Source organism: Sarcophilus harrisii, chromosome 1 (assembly GCF_902635505.1).
Source record: "Sarcophilus harrisii chromosome 1, mSarHar1.11, whole genome shotgun sequence".
NCBI classification, from domain to species: Eukaryota; Metazoa; Chordata; class Mammalia; order Dasyuromorphia; family Dasyuridae; genus Sarcophilus; species Sarcophilus harrisii.
In genome coordinates this window covers 128,462,183-128,486,423 of record NC_045426.1, presented here as the reverse complement: position 1 = coordinate 128,486,423, position 24,241 = coordinate 128,462,183, and the positions used below count along the sequence as shown (strand labels likewise).

At 31.3% G+C, this 24,241-nt stretch overlaps 1 protein-coding gene across 2 annotated transcripts in view; it reads left to right on the top strand.

Moving 5' to 3' along the window:
• The first annotated feature begins 340 nt into the window (after nt 1-340).
• Nucleotides 341-24,241, top strand: part of NUP155 (nucleoporin 155) — a 44,257-nt gene continuing 20,356 nt past the window's right edge. For both annotated transcript variants that reach the window (XM_023496128.2, XM_012541427.3), the window contains exons 1-16: nt 341-503; nt 2,730-2,867; nt 4,758-4,854; nt 6,990-7,060; nt 8,256-8,348; nt 9,047-9,213; nt 12,384-12,489; nt 13,203-13,276; nt 13,587-13,678; nt 16,368-16,465; nt 17,308-17,460; nt 18,685-18,785; nt 20,442-20,612; nt 21,675-21,785; nt 22,642-22,736; nt 24,116-24,204. In XM_023496128.2, coding sequence (XP_023351896.1) covers nt 341-503; nt 2,730-2,867; nt 4,758-4,854; nt 6,990-7,060; nt 8,256-8,348; nt 9,047-9,213; nt 12,384-12,489; nt 13,203-13,276; nt 13,587-13,678; nt 16,368-16,465; nt 17,308-17,460; nt 18,685-18,785; nt 20,442-20,612; nt 21,675-21,785; nt 22,642-22,736; nt 24,116-24,204 — 1,819 coding nt within the window. The remainder of the gene's footprint in view (nt 504-2,729; nt 2,868-4,757; nt 4,855-6,989; nt 7,061-8,255; nt 8,349-9,046; nt 9,214-12,383; nt 12,490-13,202; nt 13,277-13,586; nt 13,679-16,367; nt 16,466-17,307; nt 17,461-18,684; nt 18,786-20,441; nt 20,613-21,674; nt 21,786-22,641; nt 22,737-24,115; nt 24,205-24,241) is intronic.

The window sequence follows — 24,241 nt, the reverse complement described above, 5'->3', positions numbered from 1 at the left end:
CCATTTTCTTTCCTTCTCTCGCAATCTACACAGATTCCAGCCCGACTTCTCTCACTTCTCTGCATTACCCGCCAAAATTACCGCCCCCTTTCACTCCGCCCCTTCCTTCCTAGCCGCCTCTGCCCTTTCTTCCGGCAACGGAAGCTGCAAGAGGCGGGACGAAGGAACCAGAAATGCGTCACTATCGGGCGCCGCGGCGCGCTTTTGATCAGCGCCTCTGGGCTGCACACCTCTTCTGGGCTTTCCTCTCGCTTTCCTCTCTTTCTTTTCACGTTTTCTGCAGACTTTTCTCGCCAGGTCTGTGACGGCGGCCACGCTGGTGCCGGACGGGTCGCTGGCGATGCCGTCCTCGCTCGTTAGCCCAGCGGCCGCGGCGGTCACCCCTTCGGCGGTCGCGGCCCTACAGGAGGCTCTGGAGAACGCAGGGCGGCTCATCGACCGCCAAGTGCAGGATGACCGCCTCTATCCCGACCTGTCGGAGCTGCTCATGGTGCCGGCCCCAAGTGAGACGCGTTTGCTTTCCTTTCCCCCGCTCTCCGACCCCTCCTTTTAACGCTTCCAGCTCTATACCCCTACCTTGTGACGTAAATCCATTTCAATATTTATGAAGCTCTTACTACGTAAAGTAGCCCTCGAGGAGCTTACTTCTGGAGTATACGGATATGAAGATGCGTAAATGCAAAGTGGGGTGTGATATATAGTGGCGTAAGGAAAGGACTTAGAAGGGACATTTTCAGCTGTAGGAGGCAAGAAAGGAAGATGGGAGGAAGCATCTTAAGTGAGTCTTGAAAGGAGAGAAAGATTTTTAAAATTCAGAAGCTAGCCCATTGCGCATATTGAGTTTGGGAGAAGAGCTAGTGGTCTTGTACTAGAGGGAAACTAATTCCCTTCAGAAATCCTTCTCAATTCTAATGTTCTGTAGAATAGTTTCTATTTAAACTTTCAATTCCAGCCTTTATATTCCTGCCAAAATTATTTTTTTGATGCATAGATCCGGTCATCGGATTTGGCAAACGTTTCTGAAGTACCTATTAAATGTAGGACCCTATGCTAGGCAAAAAAAAAAGTCTTTGGATCAAGTTATCTTCCATTTAGGAATTATAATGGTGTACACAGAAAAGTAAAAAATGCAGGGTAATCTGAGGCAGGAAAGAGCATTCTGAGCAGTTTGGGGAAGACTTCAAGGAGCTGATAGGAATCAAGCATTGAAGGATGATAAATGATTCTGAGGTGGAAATGCAGAGGGATTGGCATGGCTAATGGATAATAACTTGTGGGAGTTACTGAGGGAAGACATGGCAAATGACAAACAGGTAATGGGAAATTATGTAAGCTACATGGCAAAGAAGTTTGAAATCTTTACTCCTTATTCCTATTTTGGGGGGAGTTTTATGTCTAAACTTCTAGACTTAAAGTGTTACAGAAGATTGACACTTAATACCGTGTTCCCACAAAGAATTGCCTCTTTTATAGATGCTTCTCTTCCTTTATTTTGGGTTCCAAAATTGTAAAGCAGTTTGCAAGCTATTATCCAGCATTTACCAATTGGCTTGTATGAGTGTTATCATTAACCTAATAGTCGCAGTATTATGGAGGAGTATCTTATTTTTAATGTTTTTTAAAATTTTTAAAATGTTTTTTAAAATTTTTAAAATTATTTGTTATGAATTGAACAAATGTGAACATTTCAAAATAAAGAACAGAAGAAAGAATTGTATGTGATGCCATGAATCAATTACATAATACTTCTTTAAAATCATGTGTTAAATTGAATGCATTTTCAACACCACCCTGCTTTGTCCCCTTGTGAACAATTTTCAGTCTTTTGTATTTTAAAATATTTAATTGACACTCTTTATTTTTTTATATTACTGTCATTACCCAATATTCTCCTGATTCTACTCTCTTCTAGGGGGGAAAAAACCCCAGAAAATTAATTGTATCAAATAAGTATTATCAAGTAAAACAAATTAATGTCCATGTACAAAAAATATATGTCTCAATTAATACATCAGTCTATCACTTCTCTGTCAAAAGATAGCCCCTCAGTCCTTCATGTTTGTCTTCTGGAATCTTTCTGTCATATCGAGTTCTTAAGTCTTTTAAAGTTGTTTTCTTTATGATTTTGTTGATATTGTATAAATTGTTCTTTTAATTCTGCTCATCTCATACAGCACATAGTTTTATATAATTATAAATATTTTTAGGTATAAATCCTCTCCCTCTATATCGATTTGCTTATGCTTATGTATATGTTGAGATATCTCTATTGCAAAAGAATGACATGTTCTGAGGAAAAAATGAAGTTAATTTTTTAAAAATACTAAATTTTATCTCTATAATATGTTTTGTTTGAGAATCCCAAAGCATCCAAAACCACATAGTTCTTTTCACTGAAGAGTTTATCATATATTTGAGGAGATAATAAGAACAATGCAAACAAAATATAATCATACTTTGGTATTTCATAAATAATTTTAGAACATAAACATAGGCAAGTAATGCGTTTTGTCAGGAAAGCTTCTGATAGTTTTAACTTCCTGATTTTAGACCTAGCTAGGTATTTTATTAATACCATTGACTTATTATATAAGATAAGCAAGACTTCAGGAAAATAACCTAGTCTTGCTACCCCTATGAGCCACTAGAGACCATAATTAAAAAAAAAAAATAATGCCCCAAATTATCTTTTACTGCTTATTTTGAACAAATTATTTTCTTTTTTGTAGGTAGTCCCACAGTTTCAGGCATGTCAGACATGGATTATCCTCTACAAGGACCTGGTTTGCTCTCAGTACCCAATCTTCCAGAGATCAGTTCCATTCGAAGAGTTCCTCTCCCTCCTGAGCTAGTTGAACAATTTGGCCGTATCCTATATTTATTTATTTTGTGGTGGTTTGTATGTAGGCACGCACATGTGTGTGTGAGAGAATTCAGAACTTTTTATGTAGATTATATTCATTTTTTTTTATTTAGTTTTTAATCATAGAATTAGGCTAGTTATGCTCAAAAGTCAATGCTGTATGTCATGTACAAAAAATGAATTCCTAAAAAAATTATGATGAATTGAGATTTTGTAAATTGTGTAATCTAAAATTTATTAGTTGACATTTGTGAGAGATCACTATTTGAAGAAATCTGTAGTAAATGATTTTGTAATATAATTGTAATATAAACCCCTAATTTAGTTCTTTTGTAAATTAGTATGCTCTTGTTTAAGCATAGTTATTCTTGGATTCAGTTCTTTAAAAATAACTGATTTTCTTTCCTGTTACAGGAAATGGGGGAGATGCCAAGAGTGGGGTGTCTCTTGGATTTCTGGAGGATAACTTTATTGGGTAGGATAATGAAGAACATGTTTAGAAGATTTCCTAAAGTTTAATTTTGAAAAATGGGGTACATGTGTATCATTTTTTCTGTAATATAGATGATTTATCATTTGGCTTGTTATTTTTTATGAGAGAGGTGTGTGTATGTATGTATGTGTGTGTTTGTATGTGTACAGCCTTTGATAAACAGATTGAGGAATTAAGCAACAAGTAATTTAAAACTTAATTGGATATTTAAAAGGGAAAAGGAATTTATATTCTGAAACATTGACAGTATTAGTCAGGTAATGGAAAGGAAATAAAAATGGACTAAAAATAGAACATAAATAGAAAAGTTTGCAAGATTTATTTCTTCCAAAATATCCAGTCTCAAATCTCACTTCTTCTGAAGTGCCTAAAATAACATTTTATTGTGTTTTATTTTCTCACATTTTAGCTCATCTCAAATTTTACATTTGCATTTAACACAATTAAAGTGCTTGAATTTTTTATGAGATCTTATGGATCTCATTTTTACATTCCCTAGTCCCATTTATGTGTATGTGTGTGTGTGTGTGTGTTGATATATATATATATATATATATATATATATATATATATATATATATAAATTTCTTGTGTTTATGTGTTCCTACTTATAATGACTTACACGCACATATATAAATTTCTTGTGTTTATGTGTTCCTACTTATAATGACTTAAAACGATTTTAGCATCTTTATTACCTTTGTTTTACAGAAAAGGAACTACAGACTCTGAGATTAATTACTTAAACTGTGGTTACACAGCTAGTAACATTGTTTGGACTGATAATTCTTTCTGATTACAAGTTGAATGTTCTTTCTACTCATCTGTTCTACCTCTTTATGAAATTGACACTTTGACTTCCAAATGCCATACGTAGTTGTATACGACTAGTGTGAACAACAAATCTACAACAAGTAGTTGCAGTTATTTTAATTTTTCAGTCATAATTCTTTTAAAATATGGTAGTTAGTTACAGCCCAAAGGAAATATGCAGTACAAATTAAAATAACACCACCAATACAAGCAGATTCATTATCTGTATTAATTACTACCTATTTGTATATCATTTTTGTCTCCTTTTTTTCATGAACAGTTTTTCTTATATTAAGCTTTCATGGTAAAATTCTATACATTTTTAGTTAATATTGTTTATTAGGTAGTTAACAAAATTAGATTATCACAAAGTAGATATATCATATGTTGCTTGCTCTGCAGGATAACAAATTTTTTTTCTTTTTTAAGAATTGTGATTCTTGATTGAAGATGAAATCTACCAATACTTCATAAGTTATTCTGCATGGGACATGGAGATGTTATAACTTATTTAAATAACTTTTTAAGATTTCTAAAACAGAAATGAGCTGAGATCAAAACATTTAAACCTTAATCTAAATGGTTCAGATATGCAATGTAACTGTATGATGGGGGTATTCCCTGAAATCGGAAGGGCATGGCTCACTATTGACAGTGATATATTTATGTGGAACTATGAAGATGGGTATGTATGTTTTAAATATATAAGAAAAATGATATTTCTATGACCTTGAAACTAGGAATTTAATACCTACGATGTATTTCTGTTCTTTAAGTGCAATATTTTCCAGACTATTTCTAATAATCTATTAAAGAAGTTAAGAAGCTCCTTTTGAAAAACTTACTCTTTGGTTTTCCATTCAGGCATCCATTCATACTATGTCCAGCAGCTGTCTTTTTTAACAGATCAAGCTATCCAGTTCATTCCCAGATAGGTCTTCTAAATTCTAAGACAAACAAGATGATTGTATTTATATGTAAAATCTGTAGTAAACTAGAATTTATGTGCTATGTCTAAATTTTCTTATGCATTGGGGCTTCTTGTTTAATCAGTATTTCTATAGTATTTTAATAATCACTTTACAGGTTAGAAATCTTTACAATTTTAAGTTATTGTAAAGGTAGCTAACCATGTTGTTACTTTTGTGTCATTCCTAGGCACAGAAAATAGAATCCTGACTCAGTTTATTATCTAGTTATAATACCACATTGGGGGTTTTTTGCTGAGGCAATTGGAGTTAAATGACTTGCACACAGCTAGGAAGTATTAAGTGTCTGGGACCAGCATTTGAACTCAGGTCCTCCTGACTTCAGGACTGGTGCTCTATCCACTGTAAAACCTAGCTGCCCCTATCATATTACATTGTAATAAAAAATAGTTTACCTTTAGTTAATTTTGACATAATCATAGAATTTAAAAGGTTTAACAAGGACCTTACTTAATGCTATAAATCAATTCCCTCATTAAAAATGAAGGAAATCGAGGAACAAAAACTAGGCACTAAAAAAAGCATAATTTGAATATGGTTTCACCTTGAAGAAATGGAAAAGACTGATTTCATATAGGCAGAACATTTGAAATTATGATATGGAACCTTGGAAATATTTCATGTTCAATGTAAATATATAATTTATAAGTGATTTCTTGGATTTTCACCCTTTTATTGTTGGTAGATTAAGCTCAATCCAGTGTTAATCTTTAGCTACGGAGTTGGATGAATATGGAAGTTTTTAAGTTCACTGTAGTGCTAATTGGTGGGGTAAACGCCAAAGACATGGTCCTACCTTGTGTGCTACTGACATGTATCATGACTGACATTTAATGTCATCAGACTTTACCGTTTCTTCTTTCTTTCCCTCCATCTCTTACCCTGCCATTTACAACACTCTCACATTCTAACTTAGCCAATCTGGAACACTGGTGACTAATATATCCACAAATATTATTTTTCTGTAGTGTATGTTTTTCTAATGTTTTCCTATGGGTATTTAAATGTAATATGTGAAAACATTTCTTTGGAAACTATTTCTTAAGCTTTTTATTTTCAAAGCACATGCATAGATAATTTTCAACCTTTACCTTTGTAAAACCTTGTGTTCCAATTTTTTTTCTCTCTTCCCCTCATCTTCTCTCTCGGACATACAGCAAGTAATCCAATATATGTTAAATATGTGCAGTTCTTCTATACATATTTTCACACTTATGCTGCACAAAAAAAGGAAAACAAAAATCAAGCAAGTAACAACCAAAAAACAATAAAAACACTGTTGTGATCCACATTCAGCTCCCACAGGTCTCTCTGGGTGCAGATGGCTCACTCCGTTACAAGTCTATTGGAACTGACCTGAATCATGAGGAAACTATACAAGATTGTTATTATAGATTGTTATATTATTATTATAGATTGTTATTTGAAACAATGTACTTTGCAGAAGCCTAATGCAAGATTTTTACTTTTAAATACAAGTTGGAAATTCACAGATGCCTGTTCATTTTGTTGGTCAGTATAATTTTGTGGTTGTGTTTGATTGTGTTTCCAGTTAGAATTTGGCATAGATACTGGTGTTGTTTGCCATTTCCAAATGAGGGAATAGGGATAAGTAACTCAGTATGGTCTCAGACCATGTGGAAACTCAGAAAGCTCAATCTTGTAGATACTTGACTGTACCATCTAGCTGCCTATTGCTATAAATATTAATGTTACTCTGATTTTTGTAATTAATAAAATTAGCAATTAAAGATCTACTTGGTAAACCATTTGAATATTGAAAGAGTTTTGTTATTCATACCTACATGACTTTTCTTTCAACTCTTGGCAGAGGGGACCTTGCTTACTTTGATGGACTTAGTGAAACTATTCTTGCTGTGGGTCTTGTCAAGCCAAAACCTGGTAAGAAAACAGAATATGATGATGAGAGAGAGAGAGAGAAAGTGTGTGTGTGTTATGACTTCAGATGGTTAGAATCTGTATATTAATGTTTTTAAGTGAGCTGGATTTTGTTTTAAATCCTTGTTCTTAGATTACACTGATAATTAAAATAATTTAGACATAAGACTTCTTCAATACAAGTGAAAAAAACTTTATAAATTTTAACCAGTAACTTTTTTTTTATCTGAAATGTTTTAAATTGGTTCCTTTTTCATTATGATATCTAAAAGTTTTCATTTAAACTGGAAGTGGCAGTATTTTGGATTTCTGCTTCCATATGTAAAAAAAAAAAAAAAATTGTTAAATGTACCATTGTTTCTAGTGGCTACATTTTTCAAAGTATTTTGATGCCTGGTCTTGAGATGAGATTCATAAAATCTTCAGTCATTTTACTTAATGTCATTTAAGTGATCTTCCTTCCAAATTCCTTTATAGTTGGGAACAAATAAGAAAATAACTGCATAAGAACTTTATCTTATATCCTTCATCTATCCAAGGTGTTAATTATCATCGAAGTAACTATAATTTACCTGAAAAGAGTTTATTTTAAGGGGGAAAAATCCCTAAGCTCTTCACAAAAAAAAAAAAAAAAACAACTGAGTGGATGCCCATCAATTGGAGAATGGCTGAATAAATTGTGGTATATGAATATTATGGAATATTATTGTTCTGTAAGAAATGACCAGGAGGATGATTTCAGAAAGGCCTGGAGAGACTTCAGTATTTTAGGGATTGAAGTTATTTTTATGGACCCATCATAATGTATGTTTACTATATGTAACTTTTCCCACAGATACCTGCCTGGTAAATGTAATTTAATTTTTAAAAATACAAATTGTTTTAAAATTACCAGAAAATGCTATGTTTTTGTATTTGTGATCTTTGATTTACAATCCTCATTCTGAATGTTAGTGATGGTAAAGATTCTCTCCCAATGTTTGCTTTTCAACTCTATGAGATAGATTATTTGTGATCTCAAGTTATTATAATATTCAAACATTGTGTGTTATAAGTAATGCATATTTTAAGGCAAACCTAATTGAATTCAGATAATATGAGATTTACTATACACCAAGTAGGTGCCCTATATGATTTTTTTTTTAATTAAACCAATGCTGTTCCTCCTTAAAAAAAAAATCTCTCTCTTTCTTAAAAGGTATTTTTCAGCCTCATGTAAGACATCTCCTGGTTCTGGCCACCCCTGTAGATATAGTTATTTTAGGACTCAGCTATGCTAATTTGCAAACAGGTATGTGTATAGATTTACTGTGTCTTAAATGAAAATATTTTGAATTAAATTATTTTATTTGTTTCATATTTGAACCTAATCTACAATATTAACTCCATTAGCACATAATTGGAAAAAGTATAACATTTCCTTATAAGTATGTATTAATACTATCCTAATTTCTCTACCTAACATGTAAATATGCTGATTTGTTCAGAATTTAGTGGTAAAGTTATGGTCCATTTCCATTGCTTTAGAGGCAAGATTTTGTGATTAAAATAGACGTTTGAAAGAAAGGATCATTTTAGAAGTTTATTTTAGATGACCAATATAACAGTTGTACTTCTGTGCTTCCATCCATTTAGCTTATCTCACATTTTTTTCAGATTTTGTCTGGCATGTCCTTAAAAGATTTTTTCAAATGTCTTTAAATACTGTTTTACTTGAATATCAAGTATTTAATAAAAAAATTCTCATTCAATACCATAAAAATGTTAATCTACCTAGCACATTTTTAAGTACAAATTACAAAATTTGTTAAATCTATCTATCTATAATTATAATAATATATAATATAATATATATAATAATATAATAAATCTATCTATAATTAAATCCTTTATTTATGTGACAATATGTGATTTGCTTTAAAATCAAAAAAGCAAAGTGGATACTTCTTAGAATTATGTAATATTTCATTGTTTCTTGATTTAAACTAGGTGTTGGAGTCCTTAATGACAGTATGTCTGGTGGAATGCAATTACTTCCAGACCCCTTGTATTCACTACCAACTGACAATACTTATCTTCTGACTATTACTTCTACGGATAATGGTAGAATTTTCTTAGCTGGAAAGGATGGCTGTTTATATGAAGTAGCATACCAAGTAAGTATTCAATTTGTTGGAAATAGACATAATTGTCAATCTCTTGGTGAAGGTGAGGATAAGATTCTTTTTGGAGACATTTTATTTTGAAAATTATAACAATCATGAAAATGAGAAATGTTCTAAAATTAATATTTTATATTAGAGAAAGAATATAGAAAGATGTGCTTAAGAAAGTTTCATTTTGCTTTGGATCATAAAAGATAAAAATCTTGGACAGAAAAAAAATTTTTTAAGTAAGTCTTATGAATGTGGATCATAACATAGTATTTTCATCTTTTTTGTTTGCTTGTTTTTTTCCTTTTTCCTCTTTTGATCTGATTTTTCTTGTGCAGCATGATAAATGTGGAAATACGCATAGAAGAATTGCACATATTTGACCTTTGTTGGATTATTTGTTATCAGGGGGAGGGGGAAATGATTTGGAACACAAAGTTTTGCAAGGGTAAATGTTGAAAATTATCTTTGCATGTATTTTGAAAAATAAAAATATATTATTATAACAAAAAAAGAAATTGGGCAAGTAATTTCACTTTTCTAGACTTTGGTTTCCTCATTTCTTGAATGGGGGTAGAGACTTTAAGTAGATGGTCTCTAAAATCCTCTCTAGCTCTAAGGCTTACAAAGCATTTTTTATATATTAATCATTGCATTAGATATAGACAGATGATCGTCTGTACCTCTCAGATGGTCCTACAACTTATGATCTCCATTTTAATAATGAAAAAACTCTCTTGGTTGATATGTTTTCTCATGTTTTTCTGAATTCCTTCCTCTTACTGTTTCTAATGAAAAATCACTTATCTTGATAACACTACGGTTTGTTCAGTTCTCCAATTTGATGGGAGCCTACAATGTTTCAAACTTTTGTTATTGTAAAAAGTCCAATTAAATATAGATATTTCTTTCTTTGACTTTCCATCAGGTATATGCTCATCAGATTAGAGGGTATAAACAGTTTAGTGACTTTTTTTTAATTTCAAATTATTTCCAGCATGATTAGTTTCAGCTTCACCAATAAGTTTTTAGTGTGCTTGGCTTCCTGAATTTCATCCAACATTAACACTTTCTGCCTTTTCTCATATCTTTGCTAGATTGGGTATAAAGTGTAAGTTTAAGTAAGCAAGCAAAAAAGTTTTGCTCTTTAAGGAAGAAGGAAAAAAATCAGGAAAAGTGGATCAGTGCATTGAAAAATTGTGCATGATAATATATGTATTATTTGTGGACACTTCCCCCCAACCTCTCCTTTAAAAGGAATGTGCATATAGGGGATATAGTACTATCTACATATCATCTCTTTGAATCCTAATTTAATCTTTTTAATTTGCAACATTTGGAGGGGCAGTGGTTCTGTCTACTTAAAGTATTCTAGTCATTATATACATTGTTTACTTGCCTCTTCTTATTTCACTTTGTTTCATTTCATGCAGATCTTTTTGTGCTTTTCTCTATTCATTGTTTGTCTTACAGCACAATAATACTTTCACATTCATGTGCCATAGTTCAATCATACTCCAGTGAATGGGCATATCCACTTTGTTTTCACTTCTTTTCTATGGTTAAAAAATACTGTTATAAATTGTTTGGCGCATATAGAATCTTTTTTTTTTATCAGTGACTTTGGTATATGCTTGGCAATGAAATTTATAGATCAAAGTATATGAACATTTTAGTTACTTTACTTTATTAACACAATTCCAAATTGCTTTCCAGAATAGTTGTGTTAATTCACATGTCCCAGTATGCTGATCTTTCCACAACATTGTTGCATTTAAAAAAAAACTTGTGGTTTACATGTTTTTACTATTTATCTTTACTACTTATAGTTTTGGGCCTTAATATTAATAGTGTCAACTTACTACATAGTTTGGATACCAAACTTTTATGAGAGGTATTTGATACTAAATATTTCTACTCATTTGACAGTTTCTCATACTAGCAGAATTGATGTTGTCTTATCTAAAGCTTTTGATTAGAAAATTGTCTCTTTTACCTCTTCTTTCCCTTTAATGCTTAGGAATTCTCCTACTGGGGCAGCTAGGTGGTATAATAGGTAGAGCACCAACCCTGAAGTCGGGAGGACCTGAATTCAAATTTGGCCTCACTTAACATTTCCTAGCTGTGTGATCCTGGGCAAGTCACTTAACCCCAATTGCCTCAGCCAAAAAAAAATTGTATATGTGAAAAATGCTTCATTTTTTTTTTTAAATGCTTCATTTTTACAGAAGAAGAATTGGAGACACAAAGACTGATCCTACATTTAGTGTGATAAGTAGAACCCAGATCATTCATGCTTTTTATATTTTTAAATTGCATTGTATGATTTCCTCACAGAAAACACACTAGTTATGGAAGATAATCATAATCAAATGGTTCAGAATTGTAATACTTTTTTATAATATCCAACATGTTGACCTTCAATAATACTGATTGATGAAAATTTTTTAAAGTATAGAACACATATGCAATTTTCCCCACAAAAACTCTGCTTTGCTCAAAATGTCTTGTGTATGTTTTTATTATTGTTAGTTTACTTTCCTTGAAGTATAAAGTCATTAACAGACTTTCACAATACTTTGTGGAGAATTTTAAGTTTTTTTTTTTTTTTTCAATAATTCTAAATTATTTTTCAAAATGGTTGAATATATGGTGGTCTGATTCCCATCCTCAGTTGTTAGTGTTTCCCCATCAAACCAATCTTGATTTTATTTTGTTTATACTTTTCTATTTACGTGTTATTCTTTTCTTCTTTCCCTGCTCTTATCCCTATGAAATTTTGCAGTAATGAATGTGTTCCTCGTTTCTCATAACAAAGAATTTCTTCACCTCCATTTCCAAAGACACAGACCTCTGGGGAGGTTTGCTGCTCCTGTGATTGAGTCTTTTTTAAAGGAATTCATATAAAATGGAGGTAGTTATGAATCCATAAACCTCTTAGATTAGTTGTGGATTTTTAATAACTCTTTATCCTTTTCTTTATTGCTTGGTTAAAAATTTTCAAGAAAATGTAAAAATTAATCATTAAAAAGCATTTCCATACCAACATTTCAGGGGAAAAATAAAGGTGACTTATATGAGCAAACAACTGTTCTTTGGCTAAGTTTTAATGACATTCTACAGCTTTAGTTTTTAACAGTTCTTTGTAATCATTGACATCTTTTTTCTTCTAGGCGGAAGCTGGCTGGTTTTGCCAGAGGTGCAGAAAGATAAACCACTCAAAGAGTTCACTTTCTTTCCTTATTCCATCTTTGCTGCAATTTACGTTCTCAGAAGATGGTAAGAAACTTAGTCATAGATGTTGTAGCTCTACTTAGAAGAGTAATGTTTTATTGGCAAATCCTCATCCTTGTATGAAAAAGTATTATTTTACATTGTTTTTGCTAACATGGCTGCTAGTATTGTGGAAATTCTTTACACAGAGATATTGTGGATTTAGTTAGGGACACAAAAGCTATATAGACAGGCCAGAAGAAATTGCCAAAAGAATAAATTACATACTAATTTAAGTAAATTACTTGAGCATACAAGTAAAAAATTCATTTCATATCATGTATTATCTGGAAAGATTTTTTAAGGAGAAAATTGGTTTAGAACTGAGCTTTTTATGAAATATGAAATACCTTCATGTTAAGTAAATGAAATTCACCTCTGTGTAGTACATCACTATATTAATGGAAATTTTCAGCTGTCTTCATGGATAATGGATAAAAAAAGAAAAATACAAGTCATCTTAAGCTCAATATACACAGTACCTTATGTTTATGTGGGGCTTGAATTTTTTTCCAAAACATTTTCCATCTGTTATTTCATCAGCTTATACCTCATTAAAAAGCTACCTTGGCAAAGCTGTCCTTTAAATAGCTTGGAATCTTTGCTACACAGTATTGGGAAGAAGGCTCCAAGGTATAGAGGTTTGGTACAGCAAAGTGGACTTGTTTTAAATGGTTTGTGTTCATCTCTGGCGTGTGTTTTTTTCCCCTCAAATTTAGATCCCATTTTACAGATTGCAATTGACAATTCCAGGAATATCTTATACACTCGCTCAGAAAAAGGTGTGATACAGGTAACTAAAAATATCTAACATTTAAGAGAAAATAAAAGAAAAATTTTCCTTTCTCCTTAGTAGAAATTACTGGATCCTTTATAGGATATTGGCGAATTTCTAGAGCCATTTGTTTTTTTAAAAAGATATTCCCAAATTATTTCTTAGAATTCCTTTACTTTACTTTTTTCCATCCTTACGTGAAAAATAAATAAGCTTAGAAATGCATGTGTGTTTGTGTGTGTGTGTGTGTGTTCGCACACATCTATATGCCTTTTTTTTCTTTTTCTTTGGAGGAGGAAATTATTTGAGCATAATTATTTAATTACAGGTTTATGATTTGGGCCAAGATGGAAAAGGACTAAGCAGAGTTGCTTCTGTTTCACAGAATGCTATAGTTTGTGCTGCTGGAAACATTGCAAGGTAATTGAAAAAAGTAATATTAAGTACTTCAGTTCCAGGTATATCTGCCTGTCCTAGTAATTTATCAAGATCAATAAATCAGATTGAGTAATGTCTTTCTAATTAAAAAATTCATGAATTAAAATTGGATTACGCTTCCATTTCTGAAAGAATGTTGGCTACATATTCCAGCTCTTAAAAGAATTTGCTAAGATGGAGTCTCTCCCCTACTATAGAAGAAATTTAGCAATCCCATGAAAAAAATCAAGTTTTTATTTACTCTTCAGTCAGTAATAAAGATTGTAATATAAATAATGAGTCTTCACCATGGCAGCACATACAGGGTATGTTTTATGAATTTGCTTCTTGTTCTTTCCTAACATTAGGAATGTATGGTTTGTTGTTCTTATGGAAGTTAATCTCTTTATAGTGATACGTGTTCTTTTGTTCTTGTTCTCTTTAATAATGACATTATTAGGTCAAGGCATTTTATCATCTTTTGTAGCTTTTCCCAGATTGCTTCCTAAAAAGATTTTGCTTGTTTGCATTTCTACCAATAGTGAACGAGTATAACTTTTTTTTTTTTTTTTTAGCAACCCCACCAACATTGCATTTTTAAAATATTTAATTATTTTTGCCAGTTTGATGCAGGAGTTTTTCTTAATGTGTTTATTTTCATCTCTGTGATAGTGAGATTAAACATTTTTTCCAAAATTTTTATTAAGAATTTATGCTTTCTTTTTCAAAAATTCTCTCATTTTATTTGACTTTATCATGGAATAGGAATTAACTTTGCTCATATTCAACTGCCTCTTATTTCAAGTTCTTTATATATTGTCTTTATTTGTCATAAATATTTTTCCCATATATTTTTTCCTATAATTGGCATAAGCACTTTGCCTTTTTTTTTCCATTATCCATACATATTTTTCTTATTATTTTGCTTTTTAAAAATTGTTACACAGAAATTTGCTATTTTAATACAATAGAACACTTCTAAAGAATCAGTATGGTGTAGTGGATAGAACTCTAGCCTTGGAATCAGGGTAAAAAGACCTTTCTTTGTTCAGTTCATATTGTATGAACTGAACATTGTCTATATGACTCTAAGCTCATTTGTTGCTCAGTACTCAGTTGCTCAGAGGACGAAGTTTTTGTAGAACAGATCCTCCCAGAACATCATTAATACAGGGAGTTTCCCAGGAATTCCCTACACCCAAGAAACCTTAGGTCAGCTACAAAAAAATAAGCATTTCGATCTTGTTTCTAATAATTCTGTTAGTTTAATACCAAAAAAAAAAAATCATCTCCCCTCCCTAATTGAGGTAAATACATTAATCTGGTTTTTTCCATCCTTTAAAAAAATTTTTAATTTGAACTTATGCTCAAACTGGGATTCATGAAAGTATATAGTTCACTATACATTGTGTATAATGTTGATCTAAAACATTTACCATATAAAATTGCTTGGTAATAGCTTTTTAAAAACCATTCTATGAGTTTATCAGCTGCTTATCATTTGTATGTGACTGGATGTCTGGTATTTCATTAATCTCTTCATTTAATGCTTTTTTTGTTCTTTACTAGATGGTTTTGATGACAATAACTTTGTAGTATGTTTCAAAATCTTCAAGTACAGAAACACCTTTTTAAACTTTTTTTTTCCCTCAATTCAGTATGCACTTTGATATCCTACTTCATTTTTTAAATAGAAATTTCATTTTAACTCGGAAAAAACCTTTTTGTGTGTTTTGATTGGGATTCATTAAATATTTAAGTTAATTGACCAAATCCTGAGAATTAGATATTCTTTCATTTGTTTAGATCTTCCATTATTTTGTTCATTTTAGTTAGTTTTAATATATATACACACACATATATATGTTATTATTATTATTAGATTTGTAGTTTACTATACCTTCAGTATATTTTATCATTAAATTTAGCATTCCCACAACAAGTAAAATTTAAAATGTGAAAAAATGTGCCTTGTCAGAGTTCCTATTCTAAATTATACTAATTTTTTTATATATGTGAGAATTTGGTGTGGGTGGGAGAGAAGAATTGTTTACATTTGATATTGTTAGATGTACTATTAATCAAATTCAACTTTTTTCCCCCACTTAATTTTTCATCCTACTACAGTTATCCATAAGATAAGCAGATTTTATATATATATATATATGTAGAGATCATGTGTGTATTTTGGTTTAACTCTGAAGTAAGCATTAATTTTTGTTACTACCTATAGGGTTTCTTTATTATGAAATTTTCTTAGTCTTTCTCTTTAAATAACAATGTGAATGCCATTTGTGAATTAGTTTTACTTTGACCTTGCTGAAGTAATTTTTTGGTTGAGACAGTATATTTTCTGGTTGTACCATGAAATCATTTATAGATAATGATAATTTCACCTTTTCGTTTCCAGTGCTAATTCTCAGTGTCTTTTTCTGTTTTGCTGCAATTGCTAGAACTTTTAATACTATGTTAAATAAAAGTGGTATGTGAACATCCTTTTATATCCCTTTCTAGTGGGAATATTTCAAATATTTCCTTATTTAGCATTTAAGAAGTTAATCTGAAGTTAGGTTGGGATAAGTTCAGCTATGTTAAAATTTTTATGGTAAAAATCTTCCCTATAATAACTTACTGCACATTTCCTGATACCATGACATATTTTAAAAATTTAGATGTTTTTCTATTTTTTTAGGACCATAGATCGTTCTGTTTTTAAGCCAATTGTCCAAATAGCAGTGATTGAAAATTCAGAATCCATAGACTGTCAATTACTGGCAATCACACATGCAGGTATGTTTCAGTAATCAGATGAAAAAATAAGACTTTTATTTTCTGTTTCTGTCATGCATCATTGTTTAACATTAAACCACCATTCAGTTTAGACCTAGAAGAAACCTTTAGTCTAAACTCTCCATAAGATAAACAAAGCTAAAAAAAAGTCACAAAGCATATGTATTCTTTCAAATAGAACTTTCTTTTTCAAGATTCATTTTGATTAGATGGAAGAACCAGTCAGTTCACAGCAGTATTAAATGATTACTTTGTGCCAGGAGTTGGGTTAGGCACTGGAAATACAAAGACAAAAACAAAACTGCTTTCCTGTCACTTCTATCAGAGAAGACAATACCTATGTTTAAAAATAATGTGCAAAATCAGTACATAGAATAAAAAGCACTTGTTCAGGGTACAAGTGCATAAAGATATAGGTAGCTAGAAAGACCTTATTCTGAGAGTGTTGGTCAAGTATTAGAAACCAGAGGTTCTAAAGAACAGTCTTAGGGAGGCTGAGAACTTGAAAAGGAAAAGTCAATTTTATAAGATTTTGTAATTCATTAGTAGCAAGGACAGAGTTAAAAGCTGGATTATCTAAACCTTTAGAATCTCTACAATTAAACTCGCTACCCATTAAAAACACAAAAAAGTTATTTTTTTTTTTTTTTATTGTGATAGCTACAGTTTATTGAACTCGCTTTTATTCCTGTGGGACAATTCAGGTGAATTTTAAAACTATATGTGTGTAGCAAAGTTCTTTATTTCTAAGTAAAACTTTTGGTCATGAATGTGTATCACTAGCAGGCATTTTTTTTCCTTAATTATCAGTGACCAGTTTTCTTATTTTCCCATGTGTCTAGGTGTGAGATTATATTTCAGCACATGCCCATTTAGACAGCCATTTGCAAGGCCCAGTACACTGATACTAGTTCATGTCCGCTTACCTCCTGGATTCTCAGCTTCTTCAACTGTGGAAAAACCATCAAAGGTTCATAGAGCCCTCTATAGCAAAGGTAAGTGCTAGAAGATATTTTTGTTTTATTTTTTCATAATATAGATTCCAAGACAGAATTGAATCTTAATTAGAATTACTTCAGTGCCCCACCGTATGCACACTCATACCATTGTTTGATATTACAGTCAGTGTACTTTCTTGAGGAAAATTCATAGGGGCACTTTTCTTTTCTTTTCTTGCTTTTTGTTTTTTTCTGAGGCAGCTGGGGTTAAGTGACTTGCTTAGGGTCACACAGCTAGGAAGTGTTAAATTTCTGAGGCCAGATTTCTTTGAACTCAAGTTCAAATAAACTCAGATTCTCCTGACTTTAAGGCTCCGGCAGCACTTTTCTATTTTACATTTTATTACTTGGTGAATGTAAATTATTCTGAATCATCCTAAAAGTTCCGTTTTTTAAATGGAAGTTTTGTTTTATTAAAGCACATGAATTTTGATCAAATAACTTAGGCCTATTTGTTGTCAGACCAATAATTTATTATACTCTTTAAAATTTTTACATAGATTTAGCATTTCTCTAGTAACTTCCTTTAAAATTAAATGATGAAAAAATCAAGATCTCTCACTTTGAATTTATACTCCAAATTAAATTTTTTAAACATGAAATATTTTGTGAATAAATTGTATTTGCATTGTTTTGCATACTATCAATCAGCTTCCAATTTTTTTTCTGTTAATATATGATAGACTTTCTTAATGATATATGTGTAAGTTATTTGCTTTCAGGGATATCAGTGGAATCATCCACTAATACCAACAGTATTAAGCCACCAACAGTAAAGTCAGCTAAGGAGGAAAGGGGGTTCAGTACAGAGAAGTACTTGATGTGTCTTTGACTGTTTTCCAAAGCCAAATAGCAAGTTTAAATTTTTTGTTTACCTATTTTTAAAAACATTTGTTCTTTCACATACAGGTAATGTGGAATTTAATGTGTACTTTCAGTTTGTGTTTTTCCACTGTTTTATGATTTACCCTAACACTTTACATAATACTGAATATTGAACAATAAAAAGTAGTAGCTATTCTTTTAAATACATTTTTTTTCCTTTAAGACAATCTGAATTAAATTTGAACTAATTATTATTTGTTTGAATTTTACATTGATTAATTATAGAAAAAATGAATTTTAGGTTAATTAATTTTTGAATTAACAAATAACACTGGTTACCCATATCATTTGGCTTAGTATATATAGTTGTATTTATGTCACTTGTATGCATTTTAGGTATTCTACTGATGGCAGCCTCAGAAAATGAAGATAATGATATTTTGTGGTGTGTCAACCATGACACCTTTCCATTCCAAAAGCCAATGATGGAAACCCAGGTAAGTAATCCTGAGTACTCTGGAAGATTACAACTGAGATTTAAATGCAAGCATTTAAAAATGTAAATATATTCCTGTAAGGAAAAGGGAAAATTTTAGTTTGGGTTGTTGTTGTTTTACTTCCAATTATCTGGTAATATGAAATTGTGTTAGAAAATTAAATTGAACAATGTTCATTTACTCTAACAGTTCTTTGCAAATCATTATCAATGCTGTTTTTGCAGTGAATTTTATATAAATTGAGTTTTTAAAAATTTTATATGATATTCATGAAGCTAGGTCAAAATATCCTGCATTTAATCCCAGATTTCTCCTAGAAATACTTTTGTTTCTTAGTAAATTTTCTTTTTTGTCTCTGGGAAGACTCACTATTTTGTGGTCAATCTTTCTTTCAGGAGACAATTTCTGTGGTTTAAATTGTTTTAGGATTACCTAAAATGTCTTGCCTAAATTGAACACCACTGGATTTTGGCATAGATTAAACTGTAACCATTCTGGGCTTTAGTTTCCTCATATATGGCATTAGGGTTTCATACTAGAAGATCTTTAGTGTCCTCTTGCATTTCCTAAGTATAAGGTCCCATTAATTATTAAGATTTAGTTAAGCAACTATTGTGTGTTATACACTGATGATACACAGTCAAAGAATTTTTTCAAGTTTCCATTCTGTCATTCTGTTAAGGGAATAAATACAAGGTAGATGGGGAGCTAGGGCTCTAGACATCTGAAGGGATTAGGAAAGTGGTATTTAAAGTTTGTGTGAAGGGGAGAGAAGGGAGGCCAGGGGGTGGAGAGAGTATACTCTAGGTTTTAGTGACACCCTGTGAAAAAACTAAGGATTTGATGGAAGGTTGTGAGAGGAGCAGAGAAGACCACTTTACATGTATTACATCACATGTATGAAAGGATGTAATGCATTATGAAGCAAGAAAATTTGGTTGGGGCAAGGCCATGAAAAACTTAAAAAGCTAAAAATAAAGTATATTTGATCTTCTCAGACAGGGAACCTCTGGAGTTAATTGATCAGAAAAGTGACATGATCAGATCCGCACTTAAGGAAAATCGTTTTAGCAATTTTTTGGAGAATAGCTTGTAGTGGAGTGGGACCCTATAGCAGTTGCAATAATCTGGGGAAATAGTGATAAGAGCCCAATCTAAGATAGAAGCTTTAGAAATAGAAATATTATTTTATGAATATTTCTTGAAGGAGAAAGAAGAAATGGATAAATTTATTATGAACAAGAACTTTTTAGTGGTAATTCAGAAATAGAAATTTGCATAGAAGTCAAATATAGATATAAAATTAAGGCTCTATAGCTGTCTGAATTGATCATTATCTAGAAGTGGAGTGTACTTTCGGTTAAGACGAATGTATATAGTATGAACCCATTGTGAGCATATCATAAGTCATGTCATAAAATGTAAGTGATTTTTGAAGCTCCAAAAATACTCTCTTTGCCTTTTTGATCATAAGAAATATGATTGACTTGGGGAAAGCACTGAAAATTGTTAAAATAGGGAGTTGAATAATAATGTCTAAAGTGTTTTTAAGGCTATCATGTTTATTAAATTCTGTTCATAGAAGAGAAAAGTGGTATTCTTAAAAGCTCTTACCATTTAGTGACTTCTGAAAAAAGATTTTTTTTTTTTAAATAGATGACAACACGAGTTGATGGTCATTCTTGGGCTCTCTCTGCAATAGATGAGTTGAAAATTGATAAGATAATAACTCCTTTAAATAAGGATCATATTCCAATAACAGATTCACCAGTTGTTGTACAGCAACACATGTTACCCCCAAAGAAATTTGTCCTGCTTTCTGCTCAGGTAAGTATATACATTTCATTAAAAGAAAGTTAAGATCAACTGGATGATTTCAGAAAGGCTTGGAGAGACTTGCATGTATTGATGCTATGTGAAGTGAGCATAGGAGATGAGATCTAGGAGATCATTATACACGGCAACATCAAAATTATATGATGGTCAACTCTTTTTTCAACAATGAGATGATTCAGGCCAGTTCCAATGGTCTTATGATGGAGAGAGCCATCTGCATCCAGGGAGAGTACTGTGGGGATTGAATGTGGATCACAACATAGCATTTTCACTCTTTTGTTGTTTGCTTGCATTTTGTTTTCTTTCTCATTTTTTTCCTTTTTGATCTGATTTTGTGTGTGTGTATGTGTGTGTGTGTAGCATGATAATTTTGAAAATATATATAGAAGAATTCCACATATTTTTGGATTACTTGTCCTCTAGGGAAAGGGGGAGGGAAGGAGAGAAAAAATTTACAACACAAGGTTTTACAAGGGTGAATGTTAAATTTCGCATATATTTTGGAAATAAAAAGCTTTAATAATGAAAAAAGGTAAAGAAAAAAATAGTTAAATATCTCTGTGAAACAGTAGACTTATCATAATAGCATTATCTTGGCTTGAAAATCATAATTATTTTTCTCTAGTAAAATCTTAGTGGAGTATTAGGATTTTTATGTAACTTAATGGCATAATTTATATGAGATCAAAAATGAGATCTTAGAAGGATAATAACAATTTTCTGAAATATGCTTTATCATTCAGTATTTTGAAATATAATTATCTCAGACTTTCTTAAGAGCAGCTAGTCAGAAAATAATCGGTGTTATCATTAGCATTTTTAGCAATTTTTCTTTTTAATATATGGCTCTATAGATCAAGTACTAACTATGTTTGATGTTGCAATATTAATAACTTCTCTAGGAATGTTTGAGAATTTTGTGTTTTACAATCGCATGAGTTCTGTATCATTTGCATCTTTGTCTTGGTGGTGACACATTATGTGATTCATTGTTTATTACTCTGTAGTTGTGATATTTGCGTTCATTAGTTTCTTCATTTTTTTTTTCCTTAGGGGAGTCTTATGTTTCACAAACTTAGACCTGTGGATCAACTAAGGCATCTCCTTGTTAGTAATTTGGGGGGAGATGGAGAAGATATTGAAAGATTCTTCAAATTACATCAGGTGAATATTTGTAACTCCATGTATCTTGTCTATCATAGGAGAGGGTCTAAATTTTTCATATAATCCAGGTAGCTAATAAGTACTTATTTACTTGGTGTTTATTAGATATATGTCTTGAAATTTCTGATTAAATAATAAATCCAAGAGGCCTCTTTGGTTTAAACTTCTCATATTAAAAAAATTAAGAAACCTATGATGTTGAATAATAACAAAGATAACCTGTTTCATTACCTTTTTATATAATTTCTTATATAAATTTTTATATAATTTCTTTTTATTTCTTTTATGCCTCCAATTTTGTCTTTCTATACTGATATTTGGGAACAGAACTGTATATTAGGGTTCTTATTGGGATCTGTTCTGATATTTTTTGTGGATGGACTTAATGAATATACTTTAACCCATATTGTAGCAAACTAGGGTCCTACTGTTATTTTAAATAGTAGATACAACTTTTTCTTTTTCATTAATTTGACTTTTTAAAAAATAAAAAACATAATGTACTTTTCCCTACCACTGGGGGAAAAATAACCCACAATGAGAAAGCTACCAATTACTTTTAAAAGTTATATAAAGTTATAACTCAGAATAAATTAAAACAGCTCTTAAAGTTAAATACTATGGAGGCCCTCATGCCACAATACAGTATTCCTTTCTGAGTAGGATATTAAGTGGGAGATGTTCTTAAATGAAGTTGGATTAAGCTAGGGAATAAATTAGAACTATTAATAAACTAAGAAGTTTATACTATAATGTTATATGATATGTTTTTAAAATAGGCAGTTTTGTCAGAGGGATTAAAATGTTTAAATATTTTAATGTTTGCAAAATTTATGGATGTTAGTATTTCCTTTAGGAGGACCAGGCTTGTGCAACTTGCCTTATCTTGGCTTGTTCCACTTCTGCCTGTGATAGAGAGGTATCTGCTTGGGCAACTCGTGCATTTTTCAGGTATATAAATAAATGTTTGTTTCATCTGTACTGTATTGTTTCAGTTGTATTTCTGAATCCTGGAATTGTAACTTTTAATATTAAAATATTTTTGGGAAAAGACCAGCATTAGACCTAATTTCAAATTTAGACTGTTAATGAAATTGAATGTCAATCAGTAAACATTGTAAAAGAGATTTGTGCCATTCATCTCCTTTAGAGATGGTAAGAGGTTAAGAGAGCAAAATTGCCCTTGATCAGAGACCCTTGAAGTTAAATAAATCACATTAATGTAACCCCTATGAAAATAGTAAATGGTAATGTGCACCCCTTTTCTCATCCTATCCTAAATCTCAAGTACCACTGCATGTTTTATCCTACTCTTTTTTTGCCTCTCCATTTTCTCCCTCTTTTATTTCTTAATGTTCTGGTGACATTTTGTGAATTTAGTTTATTAAATCTGTTACAAATTACAGGTTCCATTAAGACAAATAACTTCATAGACTTTAAAATCAAAGGATTCAGTTTGAAACCAGATCTTTCCATTTACCAGTGGGATGACAATGAGCAAGTTATTTGACTTCTCTGGAAGTTTCCTCATTTTTAATTGAAAGGGGCTAGATTGATTAATGCTATTCCTATCCTAATTCCCATTACTTTTATTTTTTTTGATTAACCTTGAGATTAAACTCCCAATAAAAATGTTAAAAAATTAAATTTTAATTTAATTTTATTAAATTAATTTAAATTAAATTAAATTAAATTGATTCTGCTTGATTTCTGAGAACACTGACTAGAAACTACAAAGAAATGGATTTTACTTCAGAGAGAGGGAGAGAGAGAGAAAGCATGTGTTTGATGTGTGTGATTAGACAATTAGACATCCAAAAATTAATGGGCTGCTTTTGAAATTAGAATAATAGGAATTTTTTTCTCTCTACCCTAAAGTCATCATTTGGACACTTAATGCTTACTTTTTAATCATTATATTGGGGATTCATACTTCAAGTAGAAGTTGAAATAATTTCTTTTCAATTCTTAAAACTTCTACTATTTTATACTATTTACACTCTGGTAAGCCAAATTTTAGTGACAGTGAAGGACTTTTAATAGTTCAGAAAAATTATTCGTTCCTATAGTTATTTTCTCTGAAGATATTATCTTTAGAAAGATTACATTATGATTTTAGAAATAAAAGCAAAAGTCAGCCTTATGTAGAAATTAAGATGCTATTTTGAATAGAAGTCTGTAATGAGCATATAGTTGATATAATTACATTAGATTATAAGTACATTTAGTACATATAGTACTTTTTGCCTCTTAAATATTTTGAATCTAACATGGCTTCTAAACAGCATATATGTTTAATGAAGTAATTCAGGATTTGTCTATTAAAACAGGTATGGTGGAGAAGCACAAATGCGATTTCCATCAGCTCTTCCCCCTCCAAGTAATGTCGGACCCATCTTGGGGTCTCCTGTTTATCCTAGTGAGTATGAATTATTGGAATAAAACTATTTCAGTTT